A 20,273-nucleotide genomic window follows, 5' to 3' on the forward strand; every position below is an offset into this window, starting at 1 on the left:
TTTTCTTTTCTCTGCAGTATTCATGGTTTTTCTTTGAAGTTCTGATAAAATCAATGGCTCAGCATTTGATTGAAAACTCTAAAGTGAAGGTACGTCAACTTTTGCAAAAAATTGTTATTCTAAAGAGAATTTGTATAGTCTCTTCTTTCTCCAATCACATATTTAATTCTGTGTTATTTCCTAGGCTGGAAGGAGAATGCTAATATTTTAGAACCAGGCATTTTTCTACCAGCTTGGCTTATAATAAGCCATATTTTTCTTACATTAGTGACAGCTTTTTACTTCTGTGTTAAAACAAGTCTAAGAAGATGAGTTTCAAGTACACAAAGTAGTCCCAGCTGAGTAACATATCAGGCTGATCTGAAATCTTTATCAGTATTTCTACTGTGTATTTAGAACATAACTGAAAATCTGAAGTACATAGGAGAAAAAATAATTGATTGGACAATGATCAGGAAAAAAAGCTTTTGAGTGCTACACTTAATACTGTTCTACTGTGGTATGATCAGTAGAGTTTGAGTCCCAGTTCAGCATTTTAAGTGTCTGGACTTTACTATTTCAATAGATGTGATCTTTAAAAAAGTTTTGGATTCATTTTTCACTTAAGAAGCATGTGAACTCCATGTGATAATTGGTCAAATGAATTTTTCATCATTAAATGCTCTCTGAAGTGATACATTTGATGTCCAAGTCCTAGTAACCACCACTTTTTCTTAGACTGCTAACACAAAATAAAAATGTTTTCCTGTTAATCTTATTGGTTTACTTTTAGTTAGAAGAATTAAATCATATTGCCAGACTGACTGTTACCTAGTATTAAATAAAAAAATCTGCCTTAATACAGTATACAACTGGACTCATTTTAGCACTAATTACTGATACATAATTTGCAGAATATCATAACAATAGAGAGGAAGAGTTATGATTTATGGATTCAAGTTGAACTATGCATTCTACTGAAACAACAAAGATACCAGGCTTCACCATTGCAGCCTTTGTAAAAATAAAAAAATAAATAATAAAAATAAAAAAATAAAATCATCCTTTTATTTTTTACGATCTGAATTAAATAAGGAGAAAAATCTGTAACATGCATAACTATTTTCCCCATCGCTCTGGAATGCAGGAGCTCAGTCATTTTGTGAGGTTCCTCATTTAGTAGCAAATTGGTTGTGTATTTTAAACTTACCTTCCCCCAAACTCAGTCTGCCCAGCTATGTTTTGTTCTGAGTTTCAGTTTCTCTCGGTAGATAAAACCTGTAAAGAATATCTGACTTCACCCTGTTATTTTGCATTTGAAGAGGACCTCAAATTTTTGCACGTAGCATCATGAGGCGCTAGCTGCTACGTTGCATTTTTATATAAGGAAAAGGAGTTGTCTCCATTGAAAATGTCATGAAGAAGAGAGTGATCTCCTTTCTGTTACTAAAAAGAAAGGATGATTTTTTTTTTTTAAATAAAATCTCAGCTTTTAATTGGTTCTGGAAATTCTGGAACCTTTAATGGGAGATTTTTTTTTAAAAACAGGTTAGACCGTTGTTGTCAGGGAAGACGTGTTTTGTACAAAACCAACCTGATACGCTTTAATATAGGGACAAACTTTTACTGGTATTTGTAGTCTATTTAATCTAGAAATAGGTCTTTAGTTGGCGGGGGGTGGAGGTTGAGTATTTACATAAAGTACTAAAGATTTAAGTATCTTCTGAAGTGTGGAAGAGAACGAGTTTTTATCACTAACTTCTTCGACTGTCTCGAACTGTGACAGCTAACATTTGTTTAGAAGTTTTTAGCATGCAAATATATGCACAAGGGCTTTGCTGTGCATGTTGTGCAGTGCATCCTTTTGCATTTAATGATGTTAAACTCCTTGCTCCTATTAACTGATCAGCTGTTTGAGAATTCCTCAAAATTTTTAGCAAAATGAAAATATTTACAACTTTATCTACCACTGATCAATATAAATATTGTTAATTCAAGCCAAAGTAAGAAAAATATTCAAGTGGACTTCTTTCTGTTCTTTGCTTTTTTCTATTTCATAGTATCTGTTCAAATAATATAGGATCTGTAAACTTAAATTTCCATTATTGATTTGATGTTCTTTAAGAGAGTTTGTGCCTCTGTTCACTCTGTGCATAGAGTATTTCTTATTTCACTACACTCTATGTTGAGATTATTATAATTAGGTAAATTAAATGTGTTAATTCAACTGAAATGAAAGTATAATCTGATAAAGCAGAAAACACTGATTCTTATTTAAAGCTGGAATTTTCTAGAGAATTCTGGAATTGAATTAAAATTTTGTCATTTAAAAAATTACATTGAAAAAACTGAAAGAACTTTTGTTGGTTTCAGTGCTTACTGGCAGAACTGGCAGTATTTTTATTACAGTATTCAGCTCTCTGAGAAGATACAGTTTTTCTAATTACAGAATGTGCATCTGGGCAAGGTTTTTCAAAACATGGTGTGTGTGAAACTTGTATAGCTTGAGGATGTTTTCAATTGGATTTGTTATGTGATACTCTGAAAAACAACAACATGCTGTTTATGCTTGACTAAACAAAGTTTATATAATTATTCCTGATTTTAACAAACCTACAGAAATCCTCACAAGTTTGGAAACAGTATATTGGTTTTTAAAAAAAACTTCAAAGAAACCACTAATTTGCTGTCATGCAAACCCATTTCCTTAATTTAATTATAGCTTCCTTACGATGAGGATTACATTTTTAAATTGAGATCAGATGGTGGATAAAATAAGTACAGTAGAATATCATGTTTTTAAAAGCAGGAATCTGTGTAAACAAACAAACAAATACAATTTACTTTTCAGAATGACCCAGCCAGTGTCCATGTTTTTAGTATCCTCTGCCATATAATCTGCATCTCTTGTATAGTATGGTATTCCACCATTGGTGAGCATTCACATTACTACTAGTTCTTGACTTTTTTTAAAAAAAAAATTATTATTTCTTTCCCCCCCCCAAGTGCTATACTTACTTTTTAGCTCAGAGTTAATGTGTCTTTACTGATCCATGTAATTCTAATAACAAATTATATTTGGAGAGCACCAGCATGTACATCTGAAGAACAAATTCAATTTAACCAGACTTTCATTTTAGGGAACGCAAAGTTGTTAGAGGAACAGTGTGTCAGTTACAGATGCCTGAGACTGATTTGATTACACGGTGTTATGGAAATAGTGTGTGAATTGGAGTAGGTATAACCATTGCTAGTACTCACACAGACCTCCATCTCTTTGATGTCTACGTGACCTAAGTAACTATAAGAGAAGGCACTGATTATTTTCTTTTTTCAGTAGTTACAACCAGTAACTGAGACCTAATGGCCTCAGGTTTGCTGTACTTGAAAGACCGAGCAGTTCATTTTGTGATTTTCTATATGCTATAAATTACATGCTGTACAAACTATGGTCTTCTGAGATTAATTTCTAGGGGTTGTTATAACTAAGCTTAGGATTTTCATTAAAATGTGCCAAAAGATGTAAGCAGGAGACAGTTCAGTGAATGCTTATGTTTCTGAAGCTTTGTCCAGGAATTATGACCTTTCTTTAAGTGATATTTTACATCAATTTGTTGCATCAAATTTTGATTCTTACATGGGGTTATATGATCATATAAATTCTGAAAAAGTCTTGTTCGTTTTAAGTAACCTTTTTGTCCTACAAAATTCTTTAAGTAGGCTAAAAAATTATATAATTTAATTTTAATGAATATTTACTCTACCTCTTACCAGCATGATTGTAAACACGTATGGTGTAGAAGATGGGCTGGGAAAATATTGAGCATTGAAAGAGAATGACTCTTTTTTTTCATAGAAAGTACTAATTGCTAGCTGCATTTTTTTTTATGATTCCAAGTTGCCAGCAAGAAGTAGATAAACCATTAAAATGTGATCTAAATACTGATGGCACTTTCAGCTCTTAGTGACCCCATCTTATTTCAGAAAATAAGGATGGACAGTGAGTATTTTTATAGATTTAGTAGGTTCTGTAGCCATAAATCTTTCTAAGATTATAAGCGTTCAGGCAGAGATTTTCTTATGCAGCATTGAAACTACTGAATTACTGCCATGTTTTTTGGTAGGACTTACAGGTATAGAACGGTACAGTAATTCTACCTGAAGAAGAAAAAAAAAAAAAACCAAACACAAAAACCCAAACCAAACAAAGAACCACACCCCCAAAACACTAAACTTGATAATGCAAAATACCTGTCTGGTTTCTATTGATGTCCCACTTAAAGGAGTATTCTGCAGGCTAGGTATACTTGTTGTATAGGAACCCCATTCATTTCAGGTTAATATTAACTTTTTTTAATAATATCTTCAGAAGTCAACCCCCAAATATGAACTGTTTAATTGTACAAAGGATACAAATTCCTTGAGATTCCAGTACTTTGCTATCATTTTGAACAGCTGTTCTTTCTCATTCTTCCCCTGCAATAACATGAAGTAAGGTTCATAGCTTCTAAACTACTGGAGTGACTTTGTATGAGAGGTTTTTGTTGTTGTCTCCACATTCCATGTTAAAAAAGACATTTCCACTTTTAGAACTAACCTCATTGCATCTTTCCTGTGACATAAAAGAAAAAGGAGCAGATCTCACATCTCGTTCGCATGTATCCTCATTCCTGAACATCAATTCTTGATTTACTAGCCCCTTAAATATCACATAAATTATTTTGCTAGCTTTTTTTTGTCTTACTAGGTAAAGTAATAAATGGAACATGCATTCAGATATTTCCTACTTATGAGATCTGAAAAAAGATGCACTTCTGCAGCAAAATTATTTCTATAGAAAGAATTTTGTAGTATTTTTAAAAATATTTGAATACTGTCCAACAAAGACTGAGTTACAAGAATATCGTAGGATACTAACTGGCATACTCACCAACAGAATTCTTAAATTTTGTTATTTCTTAACGAGTGCTGTTGATATTTATACAGGGATCTTTTTTTACCTTTATATGTATCTTTTAAAAATAGAACTAGACACTTTAGAGCACAGTTCAAACACAAATGGAACAAATTGTGTAATCATTGATTTCTGCAGGGCCTTGACAATGACTCGTTCTGCCTAGGAATGTTGCATTCAATATAGTTCAAAAAACTATTTAAATAACAATGTATTCAGAGCACTTGGATGTTTTGATTTCAGTTTTCAGAAAGAAAAGACATAATGACTGTACAGTTGAAACATTTTTTTGTCAACGTCAACTTCTTCAGCCTCACACCACCATTAAATCCCTTCAGCCAAAAGACAGAATCTTTGTGAAAGATTATAAGATGTAGAGAAATCATAGAATGGCTTGAGCTGGAAGGGACCTCAAAGATCATCTAGTTCCAAACCCCCTGCCATGGGCAAGGACACCCTCCACTAGACCACGTTGCCCAAAGCCCCATCCAGCCTGGCCTTGAACACTTCCAGGGAGGGGGCATCCACAACCTCTCTGGGCAACCTGTTCCAGTGTCTCACCACCCTCACAGTAATGAATTTCTTCCTAATATCTAATCTAAATCTATCGTCTTTCAGTTTAAAGCCATTCCGCCTTGTCCTATCACTCCATGCCCTTGTAAACAGTCCCTCTCCAGCTTTCTTGTAGGCCTCCTTTAGGTACTGGAAGGCTGCTATAAGGTCTCTCTGGAGCCTTTTCTTCTCCAAGCTGAACAACCAAACTCTCTCAGCCTGTCCTCATAGGAGAGGTGCTCCAGCCCTCTGATCGTCTTTGTGGCCTTCCTCTGGACTCGCTCCAACTGGGGCCCCCAGAGCTGGATGCGGTACTCCAGGTGGGGTCTCACAAGAGCGGACTAGAGGGGGAGAATCACCTCCCTTGCTGTGCTAGTCTCAGCTCTCTTGATGCAGCTCATAACACAGTTGGCTTCCTGGGCTGCAAGTGCACATTGCCGCCTCATGTTGAGCTTCTCATCAATCATACCCCCAAGTCCTCCTCCTCAAGGCTGCTTTCAATCCATTCTCTCCCCAGCCTATAGCTGTGCTTGGGATTGCCCCCACCCATTTGCAGGACCTTGCATTTGGCCTTGTTGAACTTCATGCGGTTTGCACGGGCCCACCTCTCCAGCCTGTCAAGGTCCCTCTGGATGGCATCCCTTCCCTCCAGCGTGTCGACCACACCACACAGCTGGGTGTCATTGGCAAACTTGCTGAGGGTGCACTCGATCCCGCTGTCCATTTCACTGACAAAGATGTTAAAGAGCACCAGTCCTGATACCAACCCCTGAGGAACGCCACTCATCACTGGTCTCCACTTGAACGTCAGGCTGTTGACCACAACTCTTTGAGTGTAACCATCCAGCCAATTCCTTATCCACTGAGTGCTCCATCCATCAAATCCATGTCTCTCCGATTTGGAGACAAGGATGTCATGTAGGACAGTGTCAAATACTTTGCACAAGGTGATGACCTTTGCACAGGTAGATGATGTCAGTTGCTATTCCCTTATCCACCAATGCTGTAACCCTATTGTAGAAGGCCACTAAATTTGTCAGTCAGTGGGAACTTCACTGGACTGCCATGACCTCTCAAATATGTTGGATAGTGGCTTTAGCAACTTCATCTGCCAGTTCCTCCAGGACCCACAGGTGATTCTCATCAGGTCCCACGGACTTGTGCACCTTCAGGTTCCTTAGATGGTCTCAAACCTGATCTTCTCCTATAATGGACAGTTCTTCATTCTCCCAGTCCCTGCCTTTGCCTTCTGTGACCTGGGCAGTGTGTCTGGAGCCCTCGCTGATGAAGACTGAGGCAAAAAAAAATACTCATTGAGTACCTCAGCCTTCTCCATATCCTGGGTAACCAGGTCTCCTGTTACCTTCCAGAGAGGGCCCACATTTTCCCTAGTCTTCCTTTTATTACTGATGTACCAATAAAAGCTTTTCTTGTTGCCCTTGGTGTCCCTGGCCAGATTTAATCCTATCAGGACTTTTAGCTTTCCTAACCTGATCCCTGGCTGCTCAGACAATTTCTTTGTATTCCTCCCAGGCTACCTGCCCCTGCTTCCACCCTCTGTAGGCTTCCTTTTTGTGTCCAAGTTTGCCCGGGGGCTCCTTTGTTCATCAATGCGGGCCTCCTGGCATTTTTGTCTGATTTTTCTCTTTGTTGGGATGCATCACTCCTGAGCTTGGAGGAGGTGACCCTTGAATATTAGCCAGCTGTCTTGGGCCCCTCTTCCTTCCAGGGCTTTGTCCCATGGTACTCTACCAAGCAGGTCCCTGAAGAGGCCAAAGTCTGCTCTCCTGAAGTCCAGGGTAGTGAGCTTGCTGTGTGCCCTCCTCGCTGCCCTGAGGATCTTGAACTCCACCATTTTGTGGTCACTGCAGCCAAGGCTGCCCTTGAGCTTGACATTCCCCACCAGCCTCTCCTTGTTGGTGAGAACAAGGTCCAGCATGGCACCTCTCCTCGTGGGCTCCTCTATCACCTGGAGGAGGAAGTTATCATCAACACATTCCAGGAACTTCCTGGATTGCTTGTGCCCTGCTGTGTTGTCCCTCCAACAGATGTCAGGGTGTTTGAGGTCCCCCATAAGGACCAGGGCTTGTGAACATGAGGTTGTTCCTATCTGCCTATAGAGGGCCCCATCTGCTCGGTCTCCCTGGTCAGGTGGCCTGTAGCAGACCCCCGCTATGACATCCCCTGCCCCAGCCCTCCCTTTAATCCTGACCCATAAGCTCTCAGTTGGCTCCTCATCCATCCCCAGGTGGAGTTCCATGCACTCCAGGTGGTCATTGACATAGAGGGTGACACCCCCTCCTCATCTCCCCTGCCTGTCCTTCCTAAAGAGCCTGTACCCTTCCATCCCAACTCTCCAGTCATAGGAGCCATCCCACCACATCTCCATGATGCCAATGAGATCACAGCCCTGCAGGTGTGCACGTCTCTAACTCTTGTTTGTTCCTCACGCTACATGTGTTTGCATAGAGGCATTTCAGTTGGGCCGCCGATGAAGCTGGCTGACTGGCTGGAGTAGTTGCAATTCCTTTGTGCTGCACTTCAGGTGCTCTCCTGCTGACCTGGGATCCTTCTCCCAGCTCTGAGCATCTGTGGCTGGCACTGGCATCAGACTGGTTAGGAGAGGGACAGATTGAGGTTTCTGTCCCCTGGCAACTTTAGTTAAAAGTTTAAATAAAAGAGCCTCTGCAGTGCCAAAAAGCTGAAGAGAACTTACTGGCCAGTACTGGTCAGAATGTACAAATTCAGTCGTGAAGATAATATAGATGGTGAGTAGAAAGGAGAAAATTGTGAATGTAGAGGAAATCTCTTAAGCTAATTGGCAAGCTACCTAAAAGCAAAGGAAAACAGTTCTAATTGTAGAAGCTTAAAAACATGGAGAGTACGATTCTGAAGCCTGGAAGAGCTGACATTTGAGGTCGCTGGTGAGCAAGAAAGAAGCATGGGTGAGAATTTCCACAATGGCAAAAGGCAAAGGAGTTATTAAAAAGATAGATGCAGAACAGCACAAACTGCTGGGTGTTTTTTCAAGACAGACAAGAGAGTCTGATAATATAGTTACTGTATGTGAAGTAGCTGTGTGTCTGCTTTGCAAAGAAAGATAAAATTAAAGGATTTCCTTTTGTTCTTAGCTTCTGTTGTCAAGTTTATTGTAGTATAAAAAATATTAATGCAGTACACTTACAAACTTTTATACAGTGTTTTTGTCATCCAAGACTGCCTTGCTTGAATTTTAATAACGGATGTTAGTGCATGTTGTAATATTTTCTTCTAATCAAATGCTCTTTTTCCCCCTCAGTCTAGAAAGTTCAGGAAAATCTTGAATTTAAAGAAAATGTTACTTTAAATGATAAATGAAAAAATTTGAAAACTTTCTTTGTCTCCCCTCTCCCTGTCAGGTTATCTATATATTGTCTAAACCAAACTTTCTGATATATTTTAGTGTTACAAACCATATTAAATATTGTATCTGAATTTGTTTTTAGCTGTTGCGAAACCAGAGATTTTCCGCTTCCTTTCATCATGCAGTCGAAACAGTTGTTAATATGCTAATGCCACACATCACTCAGAAGTACAGAGACAATCCAGAGGCTTCAAAAAATGCAAACCATAGCCTTGCTGCCTTTATAAAAGTAGGTGCACAAACAACTTGGGCTCTGTGGTTACTTTTTCAAAAATACTACTTCTTCATGGATTTTAAAGAATCTTAAACTTGACTTATATAAAACTGAATATGTTTAATGCTTTTTAAATATAATTCTATCTCCAAGTTAAAATGCATTGAAGTGTAATTTGCATCTTCTGTAATCAAGAAGACATCTGTTCAAAAGCTTGATTATTTTTTTGTATTAATGTATACTTTATCTGAAATATATTTCGATTTTTTTTTTTAAATATAATTTAGGTTACCTTCTAATCCTACAAAAGCTTCATACGTTGAGTAGTGTTTTATTTGCATGCATTTTATGTAGACAGACTTTCAATGTCTTTCCTTTTTTAGCCAATAAGGTCCAGTAGGCAGAAAAAAGAATGGGAAATAAAAAGGTAGATAAAGCAGCTAGTGGCATGTCATTTTCATTTCTGTCAAGATAAACTTTTCTTCAAACTGCTTTTTATCTGGAATTTGTTTACATTTTGCACTCTAAGGGAAAATTTGGTATTCATATATGTATACATATAGTTTGCTTTTTAATTGATTTTTATATTCAAACTGAAATATCAATGTTGTGTTTGGAAAATAAACTTATTAAATACAAAAATATAATTACAAGCCATTGAGACAGTACTAAATCAATTCTATCTTGGTTTTGCTTGTTTTCCCCAGAGGTGTTTTACTTTTATGGATAGAGGCTTTGTTTTCAAGCAAATCAATAACTACATCAGCTGCTTTGCCCCAGGAGATCCGAAGGTACTCGGTGCTTTTAAATGATTTTTAGGAGTTGCCTCTTCTTGATGCATGTGGATAGAGTCCTGCATTAAGTTTTCAGACTTCTTCCCAGTTACATTAGACGTCTTTGCACTGTGCCTAGAGCATTTTTTTTTCTTCCATCAAATCACTTTTTCATATTTTTATTCCCATTTTCAGATGCAACTTAACCACCCTAGGACATGTGTATTGCGAAAGTGGTGGGTGATAGGGGATGCAACTAAGCAGAAATTTTAAGCATGAACGTGAGAGAGGCTAAAGTTGAAGAGTTGGTATCTGATAAGTTTCTGTACATTTACTGTGGTGGTGAAAGCATGTACCACATGTCCAAAGAATTTCTTCTGTAGGTCCAAACTTTTCTTACTTCAATACATAATATAGTAAACCTAAATAGTAAACCTAAATAACTTTGGACAATGGGAACAGTAAATAGAACTATGTCTAGTTATCAAGTATGAATTATGCTGCAATTATTTTATATTGATGTATACAACGTTGATGGGTCTATATCCCTCATACTGCAAGACTGAGAAATCACTCTTTTGTGTTAGAAAGCTGTTTTTAATGTATTTAAATCACTGCATCAGTTGTTTAATTTATACTTTAAAATTATTTTTGCAGACTCTTTTTGAATTCAAATTTGAATTTCTCCGTGTAGTCTGTAATCATGAGCATTACATACCGTTGAATCTACCAATGCCCTTTGGAAAAGGCAGAGTTCAGAGATACCAAGGTAAATTCTTCCAAAAAAGTCTATGGTATATTTCTGTTTAATAAATGCATCATTATGCAGTAAATTGGGCTAGGGTTGTAAGAATAACTATGATTATATATATTATATCTATGGATATATGTGAATTTGTCAATAAAGTTGGAAACATTTTAGTTCAGCATTAATTGATAAATTGATTTAAATAATAGCATGCCTCACACAGAACTTGTGCTTTACTTCCAGACCTTCACCTGGACTATTCATTAACTGATGAGTTTTGTAAAAATCACTTCTTAGTGGGACTGCTTCTAAGGGAGGTGGGCAATGCACTGCAAGAGTTCAGAGACGTGCGGCAGATTGCTATTTGTGTGCTCAAGAATTTGATGATAAAGCACTCTTTTGATGATAGATATGCTTCCAGGGTAAGTGTATTGCTATGCTAGTAATACAAAATAGTAAAGATTAAGTGTGCACATACACAGAGAGTTTGTTCTTCCACAAAAAAATTGTTAATTTGCAGCAACGCTATTTCTGTTCAGACTCATGAATATATGTATTCAAATTCTATCAAAATCAATCTGCAAATCCCGTATTTTTACCAAATGAAAGCAGAAAGCACCTTTAACATAATTATGTGTTTATTACACTTTAGCACAGTGTAATCTAACTGCTGTTCTTAAAGTAATCAGATTTCTATGAATGTTTTCAAAGCTCTTTGAGTGATTTTTTTTTTTTTTTTTAGTTTTCCTGACTCTCTTTTAATATCAGCTGTGCTGTGGAGAAGCCATAAAATTTTAATGAAGATAGCATTTCTTTATCAAGCTTGTTAATTTACTTGGTTAGTCTTAGCTAAAATCACATGAATTTAGGGCTTTTTCTGCATTATATTGAAACAGTAAATAAAATTTACTGACCTTCTGTAAATTAGAATGAAATACAGTGATGATCACTGCTTTTGCCATTTGTGAACTTAGGAGTATGGGCTCTGACTTGGCAAATATTTATTAAATGCTCCTTTTTTGTAATTTAGGAGTGAATAGCTTAAAAATAATTAGTGATTAACAAATTACAGATTTAATTTTTAATGAACTGTTAAACTCTATTTAGAGCCATCAGGCACGAATAGCCACTATGTATTTGCCACTCTTCGGACTGCTCATAGAAAATGTTCAGCGAATCAATGTTAAAGATGTGTCTCCGTTTCCTGTTAACCCTTCCAGCAGTGTGAGTGACCATTTCTGTTTGGTATTCTGAACTATTTTAATCATAATTTATTGGTAATGTGTACATGAAACACAGCAAACTTCTGGCAAATAAAGCTTCAGAATTCTGCGAGTTTGTTCTTACTTTTTCTGAGTGTAAAAGCTTAGTTCACTTTTATGGTTTTGGCTATGGTTTCTCTTGTCCAGCTAAGCTATGTCTAACATGGTAATTGGTGCTATATACAGATTAGAGTGCCCTTATTGATCTCTGCTTGAACCCCTGAAGATTTTTGGAGAATGCTAGGCCACACAGATTGCCATGGCATCATTCTAATGCCGTGTGACTATACTGCTATCTAACATCTTGCTTTTTCTACATTTCTGGTGCATGTGCCTATATTTCAAGACAAACTATAGACCACATAGGATTGGACCTGCTGCATCTTTTGGAGTATTCTAAAAGGAGCAGCCAAAGAAGCTGAAGGAACAGTGCATTTGAAATAAAAAATGGCAGTTGTTTTCTGCAATTTAACATCCTTCCTTTTGTATCTGTTACCCAGTTTTAATATACTTTCTGTGAGAAGAGTTTTCATTAAATTGTCTCTCTGTTTTACTCAAAAATTACACTTCTCTTTAGTCTGCTTGCCAGTTTGTATAAACAGTCTGCCTCTATTCTGGTAGATCCTGGCATTGGAGACACTTGCATGTACTTCATTTCTATGCAAGAGGATAGTCCCCCAACATCTAACACATAGAGAATTAGTTATGTTCACTAAAATCCCAAAAAATTCAGTAGTTGCTGTTCAGCAGAAAAGATTGCATATTGGTGGTAGATTTTTGTAAAAAAAAAATAAAAAAAATCTTTTTCAATTTAGTCCAACACTGTAAATAAATGGACCACCAAAAAAAATGTTAATTTTCTAGAAATTAGAAATTTAATTTTTAATTTAATTTTTAACCTTAAATGAGTGTGCTTTTGGAACAGCTGTAGTGTAAGAGGGCTACAGAAGAATGAATTCAAATGGAATTTGTGACAGTGTATGTTGATATATTATAGTTGCATACAATTATTGAATCTAAGATTTAATTAATGTATTTTATTTTTGTCCGTATCTTGCTGTGTTCCATTTGGTATTAAGAAAGAAATTCACAATACCCTTCCAACAAGAGAAATGTTTCAGTGTTTGAAATAAAAGTAATTTGAGTCTTTTGGAAATATCTGGTTTATAGTGTTTAAGATCTAATGGAATATAATTTCTTCAATGTTTCCCTAGGTATCTTAAGTTTTAGGCTATCCCAAGCTTGTGCAAATACCTGAACATCTCATTCCATGCTTTCTTAAAATTTGAGAAAGAAATATATCACAAATACTGCTCTAGAAGATAAAGTATGTCGTATTCACTAAATCTGTACTGTTGAAAGCAATAATCACATTTTCCTCTTGTCCAAACAGAGCGCAAAGGATGATGCACTTACTTTGCCAACTGCAAGTCAGCTAGTAACACCACAAAAATCAGGAAACACATTGGATAACAATCTTCCTAAAGATCTATTTGGTGTTATCTCTGGCATTGGTAAGCACTTAAATAAAATAATTTTAAAAAGGAATCAGTTCTCTTTTTCATTTGTTACCAGAGATAATTGCTTTGTGTGTAACTATGGTTGTTTTCTGCGTGCGTACGTACTTGAATTTACTGCTGCTTTCATTAACAGAACCCTAATGCAATCCACCATTCGGTGTGGGTCAGAATTCACAGTCTGTACATGAAATCTTTCTCTCGGGATGTTTTTGGTTTTGTTTTTCTCTTTGGAGCTAAAGCTATTTCCTGGAGAGCTGCTTTTTTCCCCATCAAAGGTGATAGTTCTTGTCTTGCTGCAGAGAAATAGGAGGCAGGACTAGCCTTAGTCATGGCAAGAGTGCCATAATCCATGATTTTGTACGTGATATTGGAGACCACCTATAGGTGGAATGCTGCTAGTGCACACCTGTGGGCATCCTCACGCCTGTCTTAATGTGTTTTTCCTATTTATTGTTATCTGCTGTGATTTAGTTGTGTCACTAGTCCATTAAAAAACAAACAAACATGAAAAATTAGAAAGGGGATTTTTTAAATATACATGCTTTCTTCATGTGTGTATGTATTATTGCTACATGTGTTTTTTATGCATATATGTATGTAGTTGTACATATGTCTACATGCATATGTACTTTGCTGAAACTCTAGAATAAGTTTGTCTTCATTAAAAGTAACTAAATAGAATTAATTATTTGCTGCCTTAATATATACATATATGGTGGTTTTAGAAGTCTGACTAAACTACAAAGTGACTTTATTCAGTATTGTTTGATATTTTTATATTGTTTTGGGTTTTGTTTTTTTTTTTTAGCTTCCCCATACACCACATCAACTCCAAATATTAATAGCGTGAGGAACGCTGACTCAAGAGGCTCTCTTATAAGTACAGACTCAGGAAGCAGTATCCCAGAAAGACACAGTGACAAGAGCAATTCCCTTGACAAGGTAAGAAAACCAAACCAAAATAAAAAACCTGAAGTGTATTCCTAAAATTTCATCTTAATTCTCATAGGAGTTAACTTCTGTAATCTCCATTGGGAATGGGCTTTCTAGAATGACTGTAGAGCAGAATTTTACAGAAGTTTTTTCTTTCGCAAAATAATGATCATATGAACTCTTTTTGCATTATATTTATTAAGCTATTTTGCAGAAAATAGGAAAATATTTTCAATGTAGAGACCTAAACAAGCAGTTGTTTCCTTTGCTAGAGAAAGGCACTAGATGAAGTGTATTGAATTTTTCTTGAGAGAACTCAATTCTAGTTAGGACAGTTTTGACTTTGTGGAGACCTTCAATCCGTCCTGTTCTATACACAATATATGTAGCATTCTTAAAATGTTTAAAAACCGGTGGCTGTGCTTTCTCTAGATGATTTCTTTTCTATTAGTTTGACTTTTCTAAAACATTTCACTTTAAAGCTGTTACAAATTAGGAGCTCTGGCTGCAGTAGCTATGAGGTATTCAGTCATATCTTTCTAGAGCTTGTGTTGATACTGATCACATTTCATTTTCTTAGATCTTGTTGTGCAAGTCACAACATGTTAACTTTTTCCCCTTGACTCTGACATGCCTTCGTGTGGCAGAGAGAGAAGCTTCTCAGAAGGCACTCTGCTCATGCTATGCGCCCTAATGGAGAAGAAGAAGAAAATTCTCACCCTGCAAAGAAAAACCGTGTTACTATGGATTTTTCACTTCTGACAATTCCAGCTTTACCAGAGAAAATTTTGCATGCTGCTTTCTCTCTTCAGTTACAAGAAGTATTTGCTTTTTGTGCTTGGCATAGTTGAGCTTCTGAGTGAAGTGTGTGATCAGTAGTTTTGCCACTTCTTTGCAACAGTCGAATCTCAAGGCAAATATGTACAATGTAACCATGTAAAATGCCTTAAATGCCAAACCTGGAATAGTTCATGTACATGACTTAATTTAACCATAAAAATCTAATCAGCTTAATATCAGCAGAATTTGGATTTTTAATATAAATAGAACTAAAAAAATCTTCTTTGACATTGACCAAGTAAACAAATATTTTGCGCATACACTGTTGCTAAATGGCAATGCTGTCATCTACTACTTAGTTGTCATGTTGTTAATTACCAATGTGTAGTGTTTTTACCAAGTAAAAGGGTTTTCAAAGGAGTCAACATCCTTTGAAAATTCTACTTTGGTCTGCCAGTTTAGGTAATACAGGATTTTATGTTTTGCATGCTGTTAATGTTTTCCCCAAATAATACTTAATCCTGGCTTCTTATTTGTTGTTTTCCAAACTTTCTTTCTAGTAGATCAGTGCACGTTATCTTTGAATTTTTGCTCATTGCTTGATATCATTACTGAAGAGGCATGTTTTTGTTCTAATTTTCTTTCAGAATGACCTATTGTACTATACTTGTGGAGTCAGAATTGGTTGGAAGTATATCAGTTTCTATTTTAATGTGTGCATACTTCATAGGTTATTGACGTGATTTTAAATTGGACTATAGCTATGCATAAGCTTTAGTTTTATTCATGTATGTGTTCAACTATTTTAGAGGAAATATTATCTAGTGTTTTGGACAGCATCCGAAAGTCTAGGAAACTCAACTTCTCTTTCTGCTTTGCCACCCATTAATTGCCTGCTGTTTCAGTATCCATCAAGCTGTATAGTAGCACCTCAACAGTTTATGAGGTCTTTAGAATTAGCAATAATCAGGCTGTTATAGGTGTCCATTTCCTCCTCAATTACAGTAACTTCTGGCTAGTGTTAATCGTAGTTTCCCATTCAGTTTCACTGCGCATCCATTCAGTGGCTAGTATGCGACAAATTTACATAAACTGTTTTAGGACAACAGTTCTTTCCTTTTACGTGGAATGCATTAAAGGGCTTGGCAGTCAATTGACGTGTATGCTGTGAAATGTTCCCTCGTGGATTAGCATGTCTCCTGCTTTCAGCGAGGAGTGTTCCTGGAAGGGTGGTTCTACCCTTGAGGTATTGGCACTTCTCGCTTTGTTTGTGAAACCAAGTGCTTTTCTCCCTTGAGTCTATGTTTGGTTTTGGTTTTTTTTTTTCTAATTTTGATATGAAGGATTTCTTCCGACACTGGTATGTGTCCTTACAAAGGTCATAGAGCCAAGATGATCCAACTTTCTTGTAGAAACCAGAGTTCCATAGATCAGTTGTACCATTTAATAAGAAAACTTATTAAATGTCTGGTTCATTTTGCATTCATGTGAGCGGCTTCATATTGGAAGTGAGAATTAGGTACTAAAAAGGGCATAATTTATCCTTAAAACATCTATATAGTATATCTGTAAAAGCCTCAGAATGAGGATTCTGTAACACTTGATTGCAGGGAAATTAGCCTTTGCCTAAAATTCAACTTCTATAGTTTCACAGTTTTATTTTTTCCCTTTTTTTGTGGTACACATTTTGAAAGATCAGTCATGGGTTTTTTTTCTTTTTGGACAGACTTTAGTATTGAGTATTGGTGATTAACTTCCCACAAGTGTAGGAATTGTATAAACAAATGAAGCAGGGAGAAAGTTGTCTTGTTGGGTGGTTTTGGGGTTTTGTTTGTTTATGTTGTGGGTTTGTTTGGTTTTTTTAAGGCAAGGGCAAGCTACATATCTGTAATATTCCAGAATGCATATTATTGCCATTCATCTGTGTTTTCCCTGGGGTTCCTACATCTTTAAATGGAAAGAATTTTCTAGAGGCAGGTCTGTCTACAGGTTCAGCATAAAGTCTCTTCAAAAGCAAAGATGCATATATGTATCACCTAACAGTAGCATGTATATTTAAAGCATTTCATCTGAACAGAAGGAGCATGTCTGATTTCTAAATGTGGATATCCATGTATAATTAACTTGATTAATAATCACTGTTAGGTAACTTTTCCTCTTACTCCTCCCTCTGGGGGAAAAAAGAAATACAAAGAAGGAAATAAAAATAAATAAAGGTAAAGAGCCTTAATTTGGTATACTTCATGTGTGTAATGTGTGTTTTAGTGACCTGTCTCTACATGAAACATTTTTGTCTCCATTCTGAGATCCTTTTTCTGTTGCAGGAATTAATAAGGCAATTTGAAAGATTTTAGTTTATTAACAGTTTAAGAACTCTTCAGCCAAAATATGTCTGTCTTCTTTTCAGAACCAACAGAGCAGCACTTTAGGAAGTTCTGTAGTTCGATATGACAAACTTGACCAAGCAGAGATCAAAAGTCTGCTCATGTGTTTCCTTCATATCTTAAGAAGTATGTCAGAAGGTAGGTAATACCACCTATGTTTTATAAATTTGAAATCATGTGTTGGATTTATGCCTGTGATTTTAATACCTTTTCAAAATCAGCAAAATATTTTAGGTGTAGGTACCATGTTGTGCTGCATTTTACAAATACGTGTGATTGATCAAATCAAGCTTTTATTGAAATCTCGTAAACATTAGTCATTATTTCTTCAAAGTGTGACACTAACTAAAGGGCTTGGTAAGAAAGCAAGTATTTGTATGTGATTGTACAGTCCGGTTTGGAAAATGGAAGTGAAGAATAGTTCATTGATCAGTAGAAGAGTCTCAGGCTAGTCCGTTCCTCCATTCTGGAGAACTTACTGTATGGCAGGGAACCAAATTATTTGATTGCTGTGTACATTTCCATTTCTGGAATGGGAATATTAGTGCTTCTTCATTCTCTTGGAATGTTTGTGAAGTGATCCATTGAATTTTTGAGAGAGTCATATTATCCCAGAGAAGGTTGCGGAGATACAGAAATACTATATGAATGGCAAATCTTGATTTTTTTTTTTTTTTTTTTTACTATAATCATATAACTCAGAATCATGCCTATTCTTGATCAATATTTGAAAAAAAGGGAGAGTCCCTTTTGGTAAAAAAATTGAGTTTTTCAGTTTCTGCTAAACATATCAACAGTACTTAATTATTTTCTGTGCCTATTTTTATGTTAATTTCAAAAAATCAAGTTTATGTAGTACTACTCGAACTCTAATTTATTAGACCATTTAATCATGAATGAGTAGTGAAAGGTTAATAAGTATTCAATATCCAGTCACACCATTAGATTTTTTAAATAATTACATAGATATTATTTCATGTATTTCACTTACAAAGAACAATAAAATTAAAAAATATTTTTCTGCTATTTTGCACTTTGAAATATATAAAAATCAGTCAGAATTTCCAGGAAATTGAAGTTAAAATGTACATAAGCACAGTGGGGTTTTTTTTGGTCTCAATTTTCCTGGAAAAGAACAAAGGTCAAATAAACTTTGCCACACATCTTTTTAATAGTTTCGAATTCGTTAGCTAATGTTGAGCATTTTTGGCAAAACAGACCAGGTGTTGGCTATGTAACTATAAGCTTTGTAAAAAACATATAGCCATTTTTGAAACCTGCGCAAATAAAAAAAAAAATCTGAAACCTATGCTGAAAAAGTATCCACAGTAAAGCATTATAAATTAAAAAAGAAGAAATCATAAATATGAATTTAAAAAATGTTGAGACCAATCTGTGAAGAAGCAGGTTATAGGACTAACAGTCCAAAGTGTTCTGAAGTCTCATATTTTTAAGAACACTCTAATCACTACTGACTACACAATTACTACTATTTAAAATATAAAAGCGTATGGGAATATTACTGATTCATTGCAAGCATATTGTAGAAACTAATTTGGAGAATTTATATGTGCATTTGTATAATCAGCTTCAAGGAAAACTTTAAATACTCCACAAGTCATTTTTAGATTCTTTGAATCCTCATTATCTGAAAACTAAGAACTGATGTTAACTCTTCTACTTAATATTTTTGTGTGTTTGCCTTTTTCTTGTTTTTAATATTTTTCATTTTCCTAGATGCATTGTTTACATATTGGAACAAGGCTACAAAGTCTGAACTCATGGACTTTTTCACAATTACAGAGTAAGATTTTTCTTGAGTTTATCATAAAATCATACATTTTGCTATGCAGTTAGAAGTATGAGTGTGGATATAAGTGTGTATATATGGTTTTATTTGTTTGTTTGAAAAAATAATGCTATCTTGGTCTGTTTAGAAGTCCTTAACTTGATGTGCATAATTGCATGTCTGTCCAATTCCATGATAGTGTCTGGAATTAGGCTACACAGAAGTGACCTCAGGAAGTTCCTAAACAGCAAGTAGTGCTCATGATATTGCTGTGCTCATAGAAGAGGAACCAACTCTCTTGTTGACTGATCTGTATTAAAATGCATCTTGTAACATTGTCGTGGTTTAACCTGGCTAGCAGCTAAAACAACCACATAGTCGTTCCACTCGCTCCCCACCCACCCCAGTGGGATGGGGGAGAGAATCAGAAAGAAAAAAAGGTAAAACTCATGGGTTGAGGTAAAGACAGTTTAATAGGGCAGAAAAGGAAGAGAAGAATAATAATAAAAGAATATACAAAACAAGTGATGTACAGCACAACTGCTCACCACCTGGAACTGATGCTCAGTTAGTTCCTGAGCTGTGCCACCTCCTAGCCAACCCCCCAGTTACGTACTCAGCATGACGTCTCATGGTATGGACTGTCTGCTTAGTAGAATACCATGGGACAAAGCTCTAGAGATAAGAGGGGCCCAAGACAGCTGGCTAATATTCAAGGGTCACCTCCTCCAAGCTCAGGAGCAATGCATCCCAACAAAGAGGAAGTCAGGCAAAACCACCAAGAGGTCCGCATGGATCAACAAGGAGCCCCTGGGCAAACACAAAAAGGAAGCCTTCAGAGGGTGGAAGAAAGGACAGGTAGCCTGGGAGGAATACAGAGAAACTGTCTGAGCAGCCAGGGATTAGGTTAGGAAAGCCAAAGCCCTGATAGAATTAAATATGGCCAGGGATGTCAAGGACAACAAGAAAAGCTTCTATAGGT

General features: G+C 36.2%; 1 protein-coding gene across 19 annotated transcripts in view; it reads left to right on the forward strand.

Annotated features, from left to right (window-relative positions):
- DOCK9 (dedicator of cytokinesis 9) overlaps positions 1-20,273 on the forward strand; it is a 140,658-nt gene that overhangs the window by 85,097 nt on the left and 35,288 nt on the right. For 13 of the 19 annotated variants that reach the window (XM_054834076.1, XM_054833976.1, XM_054834033.1 and 10 more), the window contains exons 27-36: positions 18-89; positions 8,971-9,117; positions 9,810-9,893; positions 10,533-10,644; positions 10,867-11,045; positions 11,731-11,847; positions 13,279-13,399; positions 14,214-14,347; positions 17,526-17,640; positions 19,240-19,306. In XM_054834076.1, the coding sequence (XP_054690051.1) occupies positions 18-89; positions 8,971-9,117; positions 9,810-9,893; positions 10,533-10,644; positions 10,867-11,045; positions 11,731-11,847; positions 13,279-13,399; positions 14,214-14,347; positions 17,526-17,640; positions 19,240-19,306 (1,148 nt within the window). Of the gene's footprint in view, positions 1-17; positions 90-8,970; positions 9,118-9,809; positions 9,894-10,532; positions 10,645-10,866; positions 11,046-11,730; positions 11,848-13,278; positions 13,400-14,213; positions 14,348-14,985; positions 15,160-17,525; positions 17,641-19,239; positions 19,307-20,273 lie in introns of all 19 variants that reach the window. The other 6 variants (XM_054833918.1, XM_054833995.1, XM_054833910.1 and 3 more) reach the window with 1 other exon arrangement.

This window comes from Grus americana, chromosome 1 (assembly GCF_028858705.1).
Source record: "Grus americana isolate bGruAme1 chromosome 1, bGruAme1.mat, whole genome shotgun sequence".
Taxonomy (NCBI): domain Eukaryota; kingdom Metazoa; phylum Chordata; class Aves; order Gruiformes; family Gruidae; genus Grus; species Grus americana.